The 18,839-nt window shown below is 33.5% G+C and overlaps 1 protein-coding gene across 1 annotated transcript in view; it reads left to right on the top strand.

The window, feature by feature from the left end:
* Positions 1–4,638: 4,638 nt before the first annotated feature.
* The window catches only part of LOC105190332 (odorant receptor 49b-like), a 28,529-nt gene continuing 14,328 nt past the window's right edge, over positions 4,639–18,839 (top strand). The window contains exons 1-2 of the mRNA XM_025299713.1: positions 4,639–4,918; positions 11,860–11,985. Coding sequence (XP_025155498.1) covers positions 4,689–4,918; positions 11,860–11,985 — 356 coding nt within the window. The 5' untranslated portion in view covers positions 4,639–4,688. The remainder of the gene's footprint in view (positions 4,919–11,859; positions 11,986–18,839) is intronic.

The following is an 18,839-nucleotide window of genomic DNA, read 5'->3' on the forward strand; positions in this document are numbered from 1 at the left end:
GTATATTCCAGCTTATCTCTCTACTAAAACATATGCTCTGTTATCTATTCTATTTCACGTTACATGGAATATTTCATGGATATTCGTAAAACTAGACTTGCAACGGAATACTAAAGACGCTATAGACTGAAAGAACGAAAGAACTTTAAAACATAGAATAGCGACTGTTTGAAACTTTTTAAGTGGGAACTGTAGTATGATGATCATGGATTTGTTTGATACGCAATTTCGGATCAATAAGTTTCTTTTGTCTTTCGTAGGACTTTGGCCTTATCAAACGATGGTTATTAAATTTCTAAACATATCATTTAGCATATTCGGATCTATGACAATATGGCTACCACAGGTATGTTATTCTTTAAATAATAACAAAATTATTTACAGCATTTTATTTAAACACATTTATTTAAACACATTAAATACATATGTTTCGCGTCAATTATTAATTACGCAAACGAAATGATAGTAGTGCGAGCTATGTTATAATAATGATTGTATATACAGGGTCTGCCAAAAGTTCCGAAACGGCTAATTATTTCAAAAAATAATAATTGTTCAAAACAATATTTGAAACAAAAGTTGTAGAGCTCAAGAAAAGCTATCAGATATTGATAATTATTTGATCTTGGAATGACCTTAAGAAATGTTATCAAGGTCGACATAAAAAACTTAAATAGAAACTTCAATTTTTTATTACACCGCCTTTTTCCAACAATTAATTTGAACAACTTTTGTATGAAATATTTTTTTATTTGCCTAATATTTTTTGAGATATTTAGGGATAACTTGGTAACTTTTCCAATATTTAACTTATCTCGCTAACTGTTTATCGGGATAAAAAAATGGTACTAGACTTTTCCATTCTACTTGGTCTCAAGAATATATTGTTACAATAGCGCCCTGACTTTTGTTAAGTTGATGATATTGAAATTTCGTAAAATCGATAAATTAACAAAAAATACAGCTTTGTTGTACCAATATATTCTTGAAATCAAATAGAATAGAAAAGTCTAGTACCATTTTTTTATCTCGACAAACAGTTAGCGAAATATCGTAAGTTAAATATTAAAAAAGTTACCAAGTTATCGTTATAAATATCTCAAAAAATATTAAGCAAATGAAAAAAGATTTCATACAAAAGTTGTCCAAATTAATTGGTGGAAAAGATGGTGTAATAAAAAATTAGAGTTTCTATTTAAAATTTTTATGTCAACCTTGATAACGTTTCTCAAAGTCATTTCTAAGTCAAACAATTATCAATATCTGATAGCTCTTTTTAAGCCCTACAACTTTTGTTTCAAACATTGTTTTAAACAATCATTATTTTTTGAAATAATTAGCTATTCTGGAACTTTTGGCAGACACTGTACATGAAAACATGTTTTATCCAAGTGTACAAGGATTAATTAAAAAGTTTCCGATCTAATAAAGAAAGAGTAAGATTTCAGTCAAATTTCAATACTTGTCCAATAGATAGCAGTGAAGGAAACATAAATATATAAAAAAAAGCGTCCCTATACACAGAGTCTGACCATTCAAACGGTTTTGTAATAAAATGGCGTCTGTTGTGTTGCAAAACACATACTTAGGGTGTGTTCCAATATTCACTGCCAGTACTGAAAATGTATAGTACATGTAACATGAACTATATATTTTTAGTACTGGCAGTGAATATTGAAACGCAGCCTTAGATTGAACACTTTTTCTTTATTGTTTTACGTTGTTGTAAATCAAGAATTGATTAATCTTTAAAGTAAGTAAAACTATTGTATCATTCCTTGCAATATGAATTAAATATATAATAAATTATAAATTATAAATTTCAAAGAACCAAACTTAGAGACCAAAAAGGTTATTGACAAACTATATAATTACAAATAATTAAAATATAAATGTAAATAGATAGAAGTCAAAATACGGAGCTGCTGTGTTATTGGGTGCAAAAATTATTACCAAAAAGGATTTTCTATGTGACTATTTCCAATAGATCCTACAAAAAAGGTGTTATGGATGTCAAAATTTAATAGAAAGAATTGGGAATCATAAAAAAATGGTTTATATGTGAAGTAAGATATTCAATATTAAATATTGTTGATGAATGAAAATATAATACTTATTGCATTAATATTTTATAAATGCATTTTTCTGAGGGAGAAGCCTCGTATAGACGACAAACGAAAATTAAAGTTGAATGCAGTACCAACAATTTTTAATCAGTTGCAGGTATAAAAAATGACACATTTAACTAAAATAAATAATGAACATAATAATTTTGTGTTTTTGATGTAAGTATCTTTTTACTTTTAATTATGTAATTGCCAATAGTTGCCAGATAAAAAAGAATCAATTTTGAAGTAATCTTTAAAATAATCATCCTTTCATATATTTTTAGATTGAAGGAAGAGAAAATGAAACACCTTTCTTATCAACAAGTGATTCTGATCAACAAGTTATTCTGAATAAAGCATATTGTCAAATGGAAACTGATATTCAGCAAAACTCCAATAATATAGAAACATTCAAGACATATCATGAAATATAAATACAACATAGTATGAATAGTATTTCAGATTCAGAACAATCAATATCACTACCATTAAAAACGATGGCTATGCATTCAATTACATATAATTAAGTGATTTTATATATTATAATTCTGCCCAATGTTATGACTGTTCAGTATATGAATTATTTAGTTTATGAATTATTATTATGTTAACAAAATGATGTTACTTTTTCATGATAATTAAATATATATGATTATAATTATTCTGTCATTTATAATACTTCTTCTGTTTAAATTTGCCTCATTTTTGTACTATTTCTGATTGGTCCCGCCATTTAATTACAAAATTTGAAAGCAGCCAATAGAAATATGGACGGTCAGTAGCCAAACTTTATGTATAGGGATACTACACAAAGAGCTAAGTTTGATGTCAATAGGCTTTATACCTCGGCATAGTACACTTTTTGTACACCTCTTTATTTTTCAATAAACTAAGTTTGATGTCATTCTAGCAATTCATTTGTTTCTGATAGCCTTTCAAAGTTACAGTTTATCAACAATGGAGAAATTGAAATATCGCGCCGTGATAAAATTCCTTTATTTAAAAGGGAAAACTTCTACGGCAATTTAAATTAGAAAGTTGAAGTTGAATTAGATTCAATGTGTGGAGATGCTGTTCCTTCATTTACCACCGTAAAAGCCTGGGCTGCTAAGTTCAAGCGTGACAGAATGAGTATTTTCAATGAAGAACATTCTGCATGACCAAAAACCGCAGCAATAGATGAAATGATCATGTTATATTCACCAAATCGTGATGGACGATAGTATATTAACTTTAAAAAAGATAGAGGATGCTGCTGATGTATCATACAAACGAGCATTTTACATGAGGAATTAGGTATGAGAAAGCTGAGCACACATTGTGTACCGCGTTTGTTCATTATTGATCAAAAACATCGGTTGGACATTTCACAATCGTCTGGAGCATTTCAAGCACGATGGAAAGGATATTTTACGGCGTTTTGTTATTGTTGACAAAACTCTACATTCTGGAGACAAAAGAACAGTCAAAGCAATGGGTTACAAAGGACGAATCGACTCTGCAGAAAGCAAAAGCAGTTCCGTTGGCTGGTAGGTTATGGCCAGTTTTTGGGATTCTTATGGGATAATTTTTGTGGACTATTTGGAAAAAATAAAAAAAACACCAGAGAATATTATGCTAGGCTATTATAACGTTTCGACATAGAAATGAAAAAATAAACATTCGTATTTAGCCAAAAAGAAAATTTTCTTCCATTAGGACAATAGCCCACAAATCAGCTGGTATAATGATGAAATTGTACAAACTGAAAGAACAAATTAATTCCACATTCACCGTATTCTCCAAATTTGACCCTGTACAATTTGTTCCTGTTTCCAAATTAAAAAAAAATAGCTATTTGGGAAAAATTTTTGTTGGTTGCTAAAGTGATAAGTACCGTTAATGACTGTTTTTCGGATTTAGATAATAGATATTTTATTGACGGAATGACAAGCCTAAAAAAACACTAAACCAAATATATTGAGTTGAAGGAAGACTTAGTTGAGAAATAAATATCATTTAGCTCAAAAAAATGTTTTTTTCTTAATCAGATCGGGAACTTTTCAATCTACCTTCGTACATTAATGAGACATATAATATATAACGAATGCCATACATATTTTATTTATCACTAGATATTATATATTTTCGAATATTCGAGTGATTTGGATGAAATTTTCGAAATCATGCCAACCATGTGTGGTTCAATGATATGTGTTGTGAAAATCATTTGTTTAATCCGCAATTCCGAGAAGGTATAAACGATGAGGTAATGTCGAATTTGTCAATTCATTTTTGAAAGCGTTGTTTCAGTTTAAGGTATTACTACGTTTAACATTTGAGGATTGGAATAATCTGTCGAAGAGTCAAGAAATGCAGATTTTAACACGTTATGCCAATACTGCCCGAAAGTTCACACTCACATATTCAAGTATGAATTATGAAGAAAATATGTCAGTGCACAATTATTGTCAAACAAATTCACTTTGTTGGCAAGGAAAATATATTACAAAATTTTTTAATTTTATCTCATTATTTCATAATACAAAAATGTATTTTCCCTGGTTAGTTTGTGTAATCGGATGTGTATTTTGTTACGGAATGTTGCCTCTTGCCACACCTGTACTTGATATTGTTTCACCTCTGAACGAAACGAGGCCGAGAAAGTTGCCTCATAAGGCAGAGTACTTTATGAGTCAAGAGAAGCATTACTACGTACTTTGGTTAAGTCAACACGTCAGTTATATTATATGTTGTATTGTTTTAACAGCCATCGATACCACTTTCTTTTTACTCATGGAACATGTTTGCGGGATGCACACTATATTATGGTAAGAATAATACCGATTAATCCTAGTTTGATATTTATCCAAATTAATAACTGATTGCAAAACTTACGTACGTAAGATAAATATCTCAATAATCGGACATTTAACGCTGCACTGTTTGCTACGATTGTTTAATTTTATAAAGATATGAAATTTATTAATGTATTAGGTGTACAAACCATTCGGAGTGTGATATAGTTTTGAGGGTTTTGCAAGAGATGGTACTAAAGTCATGACTCATTTTGTCGAAGAGATTTTAATCACAACTATTGTTTCTTAATGTTTTAATATTAATCCATGATATTTAGTCTTTTACTAACAACAGACGCAATAAAAATCATGTTAATACCATCTTAAAAATGGAGCTTCTTAAAGAGCCTTTTCGACATGCATTACTTTTCTTTTTTAATCAGAAGAAACCGGCGGCTGAAGATCATAGAATTCTAAAATAGAAACTTATGGTGATGTTGCTCCATCAATTAAGACATGTGAATATTGGTTTAGACGATTCAAAAGTGGTGATTTCAGTATCAACGATAAAGATCGCTTAGGACAGCCAAACAAATTTGAAAATGTAGATTTGCAAGCATTATTGAATGGAAATCCAGCACAATCCACTTCAGAACTTGCCGGAGCATTAAATGTTGATCGTACAACAGTTACTAAACATTTACATGATATGGGAAAGATTCACAAAGAAAGAAAATGAGTTCCACATCAATTATCGGAAAATGCCATTGAAAACCAGTTGAACATTTACATTTCGTTGATCACCAGACAAAGTGAAGAGTTTCTTGTATCGAATTGTTACTAAGGATAAAAAATAGATCTATTTCGATAATGCCGAACGAGAAAATCATGGGTTGATCTAAGCCAACCACTAACATCCACTAACATCCATATCGAGACTTAATATTCACGGTTCAAAAGTATTGCATAGTGTACCAGGTATGTCGGTAATTACTTTCCGGTTTTTGTAACAGATGTCACTAGCCATAAGTATGCAATGTTATGATTTGATACATATGTCATTTTATTCTACTGACATTAACCTCAAAACTATACAAGTTACGTTCCGCCAAAATAACAGCGTTATAGATTAATAATTTTTTGAAAATGTCGAGTTTTGTGCCTGAAAACGTGCATTTGCGGCACGCATTACTTTTCTTGTTTAATCAAAAGAAAAAAGCCGCTGAAAGTCATCGTTTGTTGGTAGAGACTTACGGTGAGCATGCTCCAACCATAAGAACATGTGAAACGTGGTTTCGACAATTCAAATGTGGTGATTTCAACGTTCAAGACAAAAAACGTCCTGGTAGGCCGAAAACGTTTGAAGATGCGGAATTGCAGGAGTTATTGGATGAAGATCCAACACAAACTCAAAAACAATTGGCAGAAAAGTTGAATGTGAGCCGAGTAGCAATTTGTGAACGATTACAAGCGATGGGAAAGATCCAAAAGATGGGAAGATAGGTGCCACATGAATTTAATGACAGGCAATTGGAAAATCGAAAAATCGTCAGTGAAATGCTGCTTCAAAGGTATCAAAGGAAGTCATTTCTACATCGAATAGTAACGGGTGATGAAAAATGGATTTATTTCGAAAATTTATTTCGAATCTATTTCGATTAATTTCGAAAACAGTTAATACTGATCGCTACCAACAACAAATGATCAATTTGAACTGTGTATTGATCGAAAAACGTCCACAATACGCTCAAAGACATGATAAGGTAATTTTGCAGTATGACAACGCGCCATCTCATACAGCAAAACCAGTCAAAGAAGTGTTGAAATCACTTGGATGGGAAGTTTTATCGCACCCGCCGTACTCTCCAGACCTGGCTCCATCCAACTACCCCCTTTTGGCATCGTTGGGGCACGCGCTTGCAGAGCAGTACTTCGCCGATTTCGTAAAAGTTAAAAAATGGTTCGATGAATGGTTTAGCTCAAAGGAGAAACAGTTCTTTTGGAATGGCATCCATAAATTGCCTGAGAGATGGGCAAAATGTATAGAATCAAATGGCCAATACTTTGAATAAATATATTTTAACTATCCATTGTAAATAAACGTGTTTTCTTTAGCGAAAAAACCGGAAAGGAATTACCGACACACCTGGTAGTTTCTGAGATATTTGACTTTAAATTTTTATAATTGTACGTTGAAGTATATTTGAAGTAGACAAGCAGTTTCCATTTACTTTAAATGTAGGTAACAGTACATATAAGTGGGAGAGGAGGTGTTTGGTGGGATCAGAAGGGTGTGATCTATTATGAGCTGCTAAAACCTGGCGAAACGTTAATACTAAACGCTACCGATAACAAATGATCGATTTGAATCAAGCTTTGCATGAAAAACGACCAGAATATCAAAAAAAGCAACACAAAGTAATTTTGCTTCATGATAATGCACCATCACACACAGCAAAACTGGTCAAGGAAACAATTGAGGTGTTTAGTTGGGAAATACTTTCGCATGTGGCTTACTCACTAGACTTGGCTCCGTCCGATTACTACTTATTTGCATCGATGGGACACGCACTTGCTGAGCAGCGCTTCACTTCTTACGAAAATGTATGAAAATGGCTCGATGACTGGTTTGCCTCAAAAGAGCAACAATTGTTTTGACGTGGCATCCACAAATTGTCCGACAGGTGGGAAAAATGTATAGCTAACGATGGACAATACTTCAAATAAAATATTTTTTATCATTTTCATACAATAAACGTATTTTCTATACAAAAATTCCGGTTTCATATTTACATACCTGGTATATATTTACCGTTGTGACGTATTACAATTGTGGACAAACCGTTATTGCGAAATATTATCAACAATAACTTATCCGTTTAAATGATGCATTGGAGCAAAAAAGGCCTTATATTAGCCGGATATAGACAAATGATTGTACAATGCTCGACTACATACCGCAAAAGGGATTTAAGACATCATCTATACTGTTACGTCCTAGAGGAGGAACGTAACTTGACGCTTGCTTTCACAAGCTCCAATGTACTCGCAAGTCTGCAGTGCAGATCAAGGATCGGAATAACCCCTTTATTTGGCGCGGACGTACGTCGGTTCTTTATTTAGATCAAGGAACTGAATCCTTTTACCTGGGATAGGACCGTGAGCGACGGTTAAGGGAAGGGAGAATTTTTTGAGAATAATTAGTAAGAAAACGTGATTGCGATGTAATTACAAATTGCTCATTTTATTGATAGCTAAATGGAAGTTCACAATGAATGTATATCCGTTGGAATTCGTAAGGTTTTATAATATGTACATATATATATATATTAATATGAAATAATCGCGGTCTGAGCAAAATTCTGTGTTCGTTATGTCCGATTGTGATCGAAAAGATTGGGCCACTGAAATTGGATTTCACAATTAAGGAGGAATGCCAAGGGTGATAGAAAAAGAAGAGAGGAAAAGGAAAGGAAAAGAAAAGAGAGAGAAGAAAAGATAAATAATAAAGGAAAAGAGTCAATCAGGCAAAAGAAAATATAAATAACTTACTGCTGGTTCTATGATATTTGTCGAAAATGAAGAGAGTAATTGTTGCGGGTCTGTGGGGGTGGATGACTCAAGTTCTGCGCCAAGAATCGGGAGCTGGTATCAGCTGGATTGCTCACAATGGTCCAAAAATACACGAGATCGTTACACAGAATAATTAAAGACTGGAGGAACACTAATCTGTCTAAGCCACTAATAGACTAGATTGTTAGAAAGACCTTGAAGGGGTGCTGAAGAGGAGCTTCTGTCCCGGTTGCTGGTCTGGCGAAAAGTCAAGTGGCCTTTTGGCTTTTCTCAAATCGTCAGCTGGATTGAGAGGGCGGAGTTTTGGGGAATTGCTTTGAAAATCTAATTTTTATGCCCTAATATGGTCATAGGACTGTGCTTCGAATGTTTTTTAAAGGTGGGGGTCAAAAGTACGTTGCACTAAAGTGCTAAAGTGTCTTTAAAATAATTTTGTAGGAGATAGGATGCATACGGCAATAAGAGGATTTCGAGAGTCTCTTTGTTCTTACAAAAAAAGAACGCGGCAGCAATCTTATTAAGAAGGAAACATCGATATTTTTACCCGAGTTGTCCAATGATAAGTAAGGGAATAGTTGAGTTCAGTTGCGGTTAAAAAGGATGTCGCGATATTGTTAACGTTGACTAAGCGCGTAGGAAACAAGATCTGAATTGGTTCAAGGATTTGGTTAATATTTCAGGAGCATCGGAACTTCCAGAGATTCCAGGGCCATCGCGTCGTGTGATAACATGCCTGAGCGCATCCGGCCATATAATAAGTAATATAAAATTCAATTTTCCTTACTTATAAAAGAAGTCTAGAGTATGCGGAGTCCGCAGGACGTAACAATATATTGGGCTGGGAAGTTTTTCTTCACGCGATTTATTCACTATATTTCGCTCTGTCACACTACCACGTATTTCGATCGTTTCAGCATTACCTGGCTAATAAGCACTTTAAAATAATTGATGAAGCTGGAAAAAGCATCAATGACTTCATCGAGTCAAAACCACCAAGTTTTTTCCGCAAGGGCATTCGTCAGTTGCTCAAAAAATAAAGTAAAGTCATCAAAAATAATAAAGATTATTTTTAATATCAAAAGGAAAACTTGTCCTTTTATTAATAAATTTTATAAATAAATTTTGAATTTCATAAAAAGAGACACCGAATTAATTTGTACACCTAATAAATATGCAATCGAAAACTGAAATATGAAAATTTATTATTAAGAAATAAAAAATATAAAAAGTTTCAAATTTATTTAAAAAATAATCAAAATTTTAAAGAATATAAATGTACCATTATCCGAACAGTTGTCCCGATTGCTAAACTCTGTCGATCCAATATCCAGACATAATTATTATGCAAATCAATTCTTCATTTTTATTGACTTTTCATTAACCTTCTGTTAACTATTTGAAATCATCCTATGTTAATCATTATTTTGTTTATAAATATTTTATAAATTATATATAATTATATATGTCTCGTATAAGATAATAATTATATACTCTATTTTTAATTACGAACTGTTTATTTATGTTCCTTCATTTGTTTTGCGTTTTCTATTATTTTATTAAATCTTTTTTTTTCTAATTTCTTCTTTGTTACTGGTTTTTCTCTTTTCTTCGATGCTTATTTTCTTGTATTTTCATATTCCAATTTCTGGTCAATATTAGATGTTGAAAATATTACTATTGGGTAGAGCGTAACCTAACCCATTTATTCATCAAAATTTTTGGAATTTTTACTAAAAATATTTCACTTCATTTTAAAAGGAATGGACGGGTGATCTAAAACACCCTATCTGATAGATGTTATTATAAAAGTTATAAATGGGGTGATCAAAACGTATATATTTAAATTAGAATATCTATTTACTCTGTAAGCTAACGTTGACAATACTATCAAATAGCCTTATTCATAAAAGTAATTATGAGATTAATCTTCATTAACATCAGTTATTCCTCAATTTGCTTATTAATACTCGCGAGCATATGAATTACTAAAACGAATTGCACTGGTAATTAAATATATGACCGGTTGCTAGGCACTCACAAAATTATTATACAATAGCTGAACTTATAAAATTGAATTACAAATAATTTTTTTATTAATTAAATGCATTTTTATAATCATTCTTTATTATTTTTGGATCGAATACTACAATGTTTGTATAATAAAAACAAGAAAATAAGTAAAAAATGTCATAACAAATATGTCAAACTTCTTAAGAAAATGTTAAGAATATCGACAAAGTATGTCTCGTATTTAATCACATTGGATTTTTCTTTTTTTGCTGGATATTAATTTTTGCAATATTTAAAATGATTCATCATATAAATATTTTTGAGTATCGACAGATTTCAATTAAATTTTAATGCTACACTAGAGAAAATATTTGAGGTGAATAATAATCAGTTTTTGCATATACATCCGGATATAGAGACACATCCGGCAATTGGTATTTTTATTTTACTATACTGTATATAGAGTGTCCCGTTTTAATGTCCCACTCCAAATAACTCTTCAATATTGAAGTTTCAACGAAAATGATCTGAATAAAAGTTGTAGAGATTTAAGTGAGCTACCTTATCATGACCTTGACTTTGACCTTGACTTCTACTTTCAAGGTCATTTGAAGGTCAACTTGCATTTTTAAATGGGAACCTTTATTTTTTACTACACTGTTTTTTTTCTACTAGTTAATTTGAACAACTTTTGTCTAAAACATTTTCTTGTCTAATATTTTTTGAGATATTTGAGGAACACTTGATAACTTTTTCAATATTTAACTTACGATATCTCGCTAACTATTTATCGGAAGAAAAAGTGGTACTAGTTTATTGCTTTATTTAGTCTCAAAAATATATTGTTACAATAGCGCATTGACTTTTGTTAACTTACTGATTTTTGGAAATTTCAAAATCATCAAATTAACCAAAATCAGGGCGCTATTGTAACAATATATTCTTGAGACTAAATAAAGCAAGAAAGTCTAGTACCACTTTTTCTTCCGACAAATAATTAGCGAGATATCGTAAGTTAAATATTGAAAAAGTTATCAAGTTTTCCTCAAATATCTCAAAAAATATTAGACAAAAATGTTTTGAACAAAAGTTGTTCAAATGAACTAGTTGAAAAAAAACAGTGTAATAAAAAATAAAGGTTCCCATTTAAAAATCGTAAGTTGACCTTCAAATGACCTTGAAAATAGAGGTCAAGGTCAAAGTTAAGGTCATGATAAAGTAGCTCACTTAAATCCCTACAACTTTTATTCAGATCATTTTCCTTGAAACTTCAATACTGAAAAGTTATTTGGGATGGGACATTAAAATGGGACTCCCTTTATATGAAAAAGTTATATTAAATGTGATATATGTTTCTTATATTTATATGTATATTTATACCTCTTTTGCAGTTACCGTCTGAAGAATTTAACCGTGTATGATACATTGTCACAAATGGATAATATTTGCGTAAACAAAAATTATGAGATCAATGAACGTGCACGGCGATGTATTCAACTAGACAGAAGAATAAGAGTGTTGGTGTACCAATAATTTAAGCCTTGCGGATTTGTAATTAACATCTTACTCCAAATGTTTTATAATTCTTATCTCTCAATTTTATTTAATTTCCTTATATACATGAATACAAAATATACATACTTGTAAATACCTGTGTGAAATTGGCACCTCATCTTTTATCACCGCAAGTTTTAACGATAGCTCTAATGGCACTCACAATAGTTCTACAGTTCCCGATAGGCTATATCAATAATTCCGCCGAATTAGTTAACAAAATGGCAGATTTAAAATATAAGGTACTAACTTCCCTTGCACCGCAACTTCTAAAAGAAGTTCAAACACGAAATCTTATGGTCCCAGAATAGTTCTACTAGGTGCGCAACCAAATTTCCGGATTTTTTGATCAATGAAAAATAGAAAATTTCAAGAGAAATACAAAAAATGGTTTATGCAAAGTATCGTCCCTCACTAGCTATACATTTTTTCCATCTCTCTGACAATACATGAATATCGCGACGATAAAACAACGCGTATTTGGACCGAAACCATTCATCCAACCAATTTTGCACTTCTTCGAAATTGGCCAAGTGTTGCCCAGCCAAGCCATGCGCCATCGACTGGAACAAGTTATAATCGGAAAGGGCCAGGTCTGGCGAATATGGCGGGTGCGGTAGCAGATCCCATTTCAGCGTTTTGATGGTGTCTTGGACGTTAGAAGTGCGATGGCACGGAGCATTGTCGTGCTGCAATATCACTCGTTCGTGTCTCGTTCTGGCCGTTTTTCGAGCAATGCATGGTTCAAAATGATCAGTTGTTGTCGGTAGCAATGCCCATTGACAGTTTCGCCCGGCTTCAGCAGCTCATAATACACGATTCCCTTCTGATCCCACCGAACGCAGAGCATTGTCTTCTTTCCGAAGCGATTTGGCAGTGCCGTCAATGTTAATGCTTCGCCAGGTGAACGCTACGATTTTTTGCGTTTGGAATTCGCGAAATATATCCACTTCTCATCGCCAGTAACAATTCGATGCAGGAAACTCTTTCTTTCATGCTGCAAAAGCAAAATTTCGGAAGTGGCTCTTCGATTTTCCATTTGTCTCTCAGTCAACTCATGTGGCACCCATTTCCCTTCCTTTTCAATTTTTCCCATGGCATGTAAACGTTTGGAAATACCTTGGCAAGTTATGTTTGATGCCTCCTCAAGTTAATCTTGTGTTTGCGTATCAACTTCATCCAATAACGCTTACAGATCAGCGTTCTCAGTTGTTTTCGGTCTTCCGGAGTGCTTCTTGTCCTCAGTGTCGAAATCGCTACTTCTGAAACTTTTAAACCAATTTTCACAGATAGTTTTCGATGGTGCATGTTCGCTGTAGGCCTCCTCAAGCAAACGACTTGCTTCAGCTGCACTTTTTTCAAATTAAAGCAGAAAAGCAAAGCTTCCCGCAAATGCTGTTTACGTGGCACGAAACTCGACATCTGCGTTGTTAGAAAAAATATTTTTGCGTTGCGATATGTGGTATTACGACTGGTTATTGTTAATAGATGTCCAAGCTATAAAAAAACACAACTTCAGAGATGTACACAGTCTGTAGACCAGATACGATGAGACTGGTTCCATCAAAGTTCTTAGCGCAGCGATATCTATGAGTGAATGATGGTAGGTGAATGTTCTACCCTTCATCTACTTAACCTCAAAATTTGAGCGAATTCGGTTGATATTTCACTGTGGTTTGACATTTTATGTCAAACCACAGTGAAATATCAACCACATGTCAAACCACAGTGAAATATCAACCACATGTCAAAGTCACGTTGTGTACGTCGGTCGAAAAACCAACTTTTAAATTGGGTAATAGTGGTGCAGAACGTACGAAACGCTAAAAAATGTGTACGGGGATGAATGCATGTCCCGTGCACAGGTTTTCCGTTGGTTTGGTCGATTCCGTGACGATCGTGAGGACCTTGCAGACGATGACAGAGCACCGCCGCCAAAAACCACTCGCAATGAAGAAAACATCGAGAAAGTCAAAGAAATTCTTCGAAGGGACCGCTGTGTGTCTGCCCAGATATTATCTGGGAGTTCTACAACGATTGTGGGCCAGAATTCGACGAGTTCGACCAGAATTTCGAGAGCCAGGCAGTTGGTTTTTGTTGCACGATAATGCACCATCGCACAAAGCCATCATGGTACGTGAATTCTTGACCAAAGAAGGCATCATTGTTATCGATCATCCACCGTATTCACCTGATTTGGCTCCGTGCGACTTCTGGCTATTTCCCAAACTGAAATTGGCGATGAAAGGAAATCGTTTCGATACCATCCCAATCATCCAAAAGACTTCGACCGCTATACTAAAGGCCATTCCAGCCGATGAGTATAAAAAATGTTTCGAAAAATTTGTTGAACGTTTCCAGCGCTGTATTGACTCAGAAGGAGACTTTTTTGAATAAACAAGAATAAAAAATCAAAATAATAAACTCTTTGTATTTTTTTTAGACCAGTCTCATTGGATCTGGGACAGACTGTGTATGTCGACTATATGTGTCGTTAGCGCCATCCATGTGTGAAACCCGGAAACTTAGTTGCGCACCTACTATAGTTTCTGATATATTTTAACAAAAGTTCTGGCTTCTAACTATTTTTAAATAATTTTCAAAATCTATCGCTAGCACCGCACTACAAAAGTAAAGTATCAGTTTACTGACAGTTCCAGCCGACTTGTTGGTCTTTTTTAGTAGTTTTACAATAGTTCTAACGCTTTAGGTGGGTTTCGTCGAGAGTTCCGGCTTTTACATACTTTTTAATAATTTTTGAATCTCAGCGGTAGTACCGCACCGAAAGAATAAAGTATCAATTTGCTGGGAGTTCTAGCCAACCTTTTGATCTTTTTTAGTAGTTCTACAATAGTTCTAACACTTTAGGTGTGTTTCGTCGAGAGTTCTGGACTTCACATATTTTTTAATAACTTTTGAATTTTAGCGCTAGCACCGCACCAAAAAAATAAACTATCAGTTTGCCAGCAGTTTCAGCCGACTTGTTGGTCTTTTTTAATAATTCTACAATAAATTTTTAATAGTTCTACAATAGTTCTAACGCTTTAGGTGGATTTCGTCGAGAGTTCCGGCCTTTACATATTTTTTAATAATTTTTTAATTTTACCGCTAGCATCGCACCACAAGAATAAAGTACCATTTTGTAGCCAGTTCCAACTGATTTTTGAAGTAACCATCGCAACAGAAGAAGAAAGTATCAGTTTGGTGATAATTCCTGCCGTGTGAGTGTGTGTGTGTGCATACACACACATGTGCTGCACAATTAACTATTAAATATACTTACGGAAAGCACATACTAATAGACACCGCCATCTTTACAGATCTTATATATGATAACCAAAACATCAAAATTAAACACACTTTAGACTCGATAGCAAAAATTATTATTTTGAATGAGAATAGATATATATTAGCAGGTATGGTACATTATATATTGTATAATATAACTAAAGCAAGAATGGTCACTACATTGCTTTCGCATTTGCTAGCACATACTGGTACATAAATATGATGATTTAAAACGACAGAGTGAGACAACAAATGCACCGCAAAGCATCGAATCGCATTTAATAACATATGCCAAATTTTAATACCAATGCAATAGCAGTTAATTTTTATTTCCCATATATATTGTTACGTCCAGCACTCTAGTGCTATATTGTAATTTGGTCTGCTGAATCTGAATTTGAAGTCAAAATTTAGAAATGTTCACATCTTATGCTCAAAATGGCGCCTTGAAGTGTAGGAAATTTTCGAAAAGGGAAAATTGGATATAAAGTATGTTGAAAAGTAAAAAATCGTAAAAAACCTGTATATAAAGTCTTTTTGGACTGTTAACAATAAATAAAAGTTAGTTTTTCAGAACTCAAAATGGCGAATCTAATATGGTCGACGATTTTTCATATATTTTTTTTAATTTTGATAACAATTGATATATATGGCTTTTTTTATGCCGCTGATTACAAATATGGAGTCAGTTTCCCAAAATTTAAAATGGCTGATCAAATATGGACAACCAAAGTACGCAAAATTATTAAAAGTTCTGCAAAAGTCAGTATACTACATGGGCTGAAAAGTCTTTGGCTTAACAATGAAAAAACGATTTTTTTAATGAAAAAAGTGTTTTATTCCTCGACATAATCTCCATTTAGAGTAATGCACTTAGTGTAACGGTCCGCTAACATTTCGATGCCGGTCTTATAGTGCTCGGTGTCAAGTCCCTCAAAATAGGCATTTGTTTCCAACTTGACCTCCTCATTCGAGTAAAATCTTTTACCAGCGAGCCACTGCTTCAGTCGGGGAAAAAGGAAATAGTCGCTGGGGGCCAGGTCTGGAGAATACGGGGGATGCGGGACCAATTCATAGCGCAATTTCTTTAATTTATCGGTCGTATCGCGAGCCGAGTGAGCTGGAGCATTGTCTTGGTGAAACAAAATTTTTTTCTTTGCCAAATGTGGCCGTTTGACCTTGACCTCGTCGTCCAATCGATCCAGTAATGTACAGTAATATTTTTTATTGATAGTTTTACCATGTTCAAGATAATCAATGAATATTATGTTATGCGCATCCCAAAAAATACTGGCCAAAACCTTTGCCGGCTGATTGTTGTGTCTTCGGGCGCTTCGGACGGCTTTCACCAGGCAATAACCACTCCGCTGACTGCCGATTGGACTCCGGTGTGTAGTGATGGTTCCATGTTTCATCCATTGTGACAAATCGACGCAAAAACTCCTTCTTATTGCGGTTAAACAGGGCCAGATTTTTCTTTGAAAGTCGAACACGTTCCGCTTTTTGCTCAATTGTCAAAAAACGCGGCACCCAACGCGCGCAAAGCTTTTTCATGTGTAAATATTCATGAATGATATGACCAACGCGTTCCTTTGAGATGCCTATGATGTTAGCTAGCTCACTCAATTTCATTTTGCGGTCATTCAACACGATTTCACTGATTTTCTGGATGTTTTCTGGAGTAACTGCCTCATTTGGCCTTCTTGAACGTGGTGCATCATTTGTGCTCGTACGGTTACGACGAAACTCAGCAAACCAATATTTGATGGTTGAATTCGGTGGGGCAGATGTGCCGTAACATTTATCAAGCCATGCCTTTGCTTCAACAGTGTTTTTTCCCATCAGGAAGCAATGTTTAATCAAAACACGAAATTCACTTTTTTCCATAGTAAAGATAAATTCAGAGGTAACGTCACTTCGAAAGCTATAACTTGTACACGAGTCAACGAAATATCATGAAATTTTTACAGCATCTAAGTTAAGGTTGGTACTCTATAGGAAATATAAGGATTTTTAGTTTGTGGCGCCATCTATATGTCAGGCCAAAGACTTTTCAGCCCATGTAGTACATGGTTTTTTGGGACATCGTTCATGATGAATCCATAACGAAATTACTGATTGTTAGTGAATAGTACATTTCAATTATGAAACTTAAGTTAATTTTTCAAAATTTAAAATGACGGTTCCAACATGACAGACCATTTTCGAAAATTTTTAAAATTTTTGTAGGAACTAATATATAAGAGATAAATATTTTTTTTAAGTCGCCAATTGTGAGTAAAAAACTACTTTATTCTGTTGACGTTACGTAACGACGTTGATTATAATCAATATTGTTGCTCATTGTTTCTTTGCATTTTTGTAAGTAGAGTTGAAAATCTTAACCTTCTGATGTCGTTATAATATCTTTTTCTTATGAATTATATAGAAGTTTCTTTTACGCAATTTGTACTTATTCATAATAAACATATCATATCCATTTTCAATTGATGATAGCATAAGATAATTTTGTTTTAATATTTTTACAATATGTCAAACATTTCATCGTGTTCAGAAGGTCCAAGAACCCGGTCTAAGAGTACAATTTCTAATATTTCTGATATTCTCCCATATCCAGGACATACTGTAACTCGTACTAAGAATAAAATCTTGCCGAGGAAATACTATGAGATAAATTTAGAGGATATTCCAAGTGACTGTGAATCTATTGACAATGTGGTTAATTCAGATAGTGAAATTGTTGTGCTTCATGATAACCAACTTACAGAAAATGTATATTTTTGAATATGAAAATGTAAAGTCATTTGAAATTAATGAGAGTATGGAGAACAATGATTCACATGATTCTGATAAATGTATTGACGGAATTTAGGAAGAAAAAAGTAGATGTTTTGACAATCACCCGTTTACAAACGATTTTGGGCTAAATATATTGGATCATTCAACCTCTGCATTGGATATATTTTTTTGTCTCTTTCCAGAATCATTCATTGAGACACTTGTTCGTCAAACTAATTTATACACGACTCAAACAAAAAAAAATTTGAAAAAGTTACATTCAATGAAATGAAACAGTTTTTAGGAATAAATATTCTAATGGGATTGAAGAAATCTCCTTCGTATAGAGATTAGTGATCTAAAGATATTGCAATGAATGATCCATATATTTCTTCCATGAATGATGAACAGATTCGGTTTTTTACTATCAAATCTGCATATGGCTGACAACTCAAAAGCTCCTAAGAAAGGTGAACCAGGTTTTGATAAACTATATAAAATTCGGCCTCTCTTGGATACACTTTCAAAAACTTTCGAAAAATGTTATAAATTAGGTCAGTTCCAGTCATATGATGAAAGTATGAGGTCTCAGGTTACAGGACATAGTTCTTTGAAGTAATATATGCCTCTAAAACCCATACCGCGTGACTATAAAGTATGGGTTCGATCAGATGAGTCAGGGTTCATATGTCAGATTCAGATCTATGAAGGTAATATTCATCAGACTACCGAAAAATCATTAGGAACACGT

This window comes from Harpegnathos saltator, unplaced genomic scaffold (genome assembly GCF_003227715.2).
Source record: "Harpegnathos saltator strain DR-91 unplaced genomic scaffold, Hsal_v8.6 scaffold29, whole genome shotgun sequence".
NCBI classification, from domain to species: domain Eukaryota; kingdom Metazoa; phylum Arthropoda; class Insecta; order Hymenoptera; family Formicidae; genus Harpegnathos; species Harpegnathos saltator.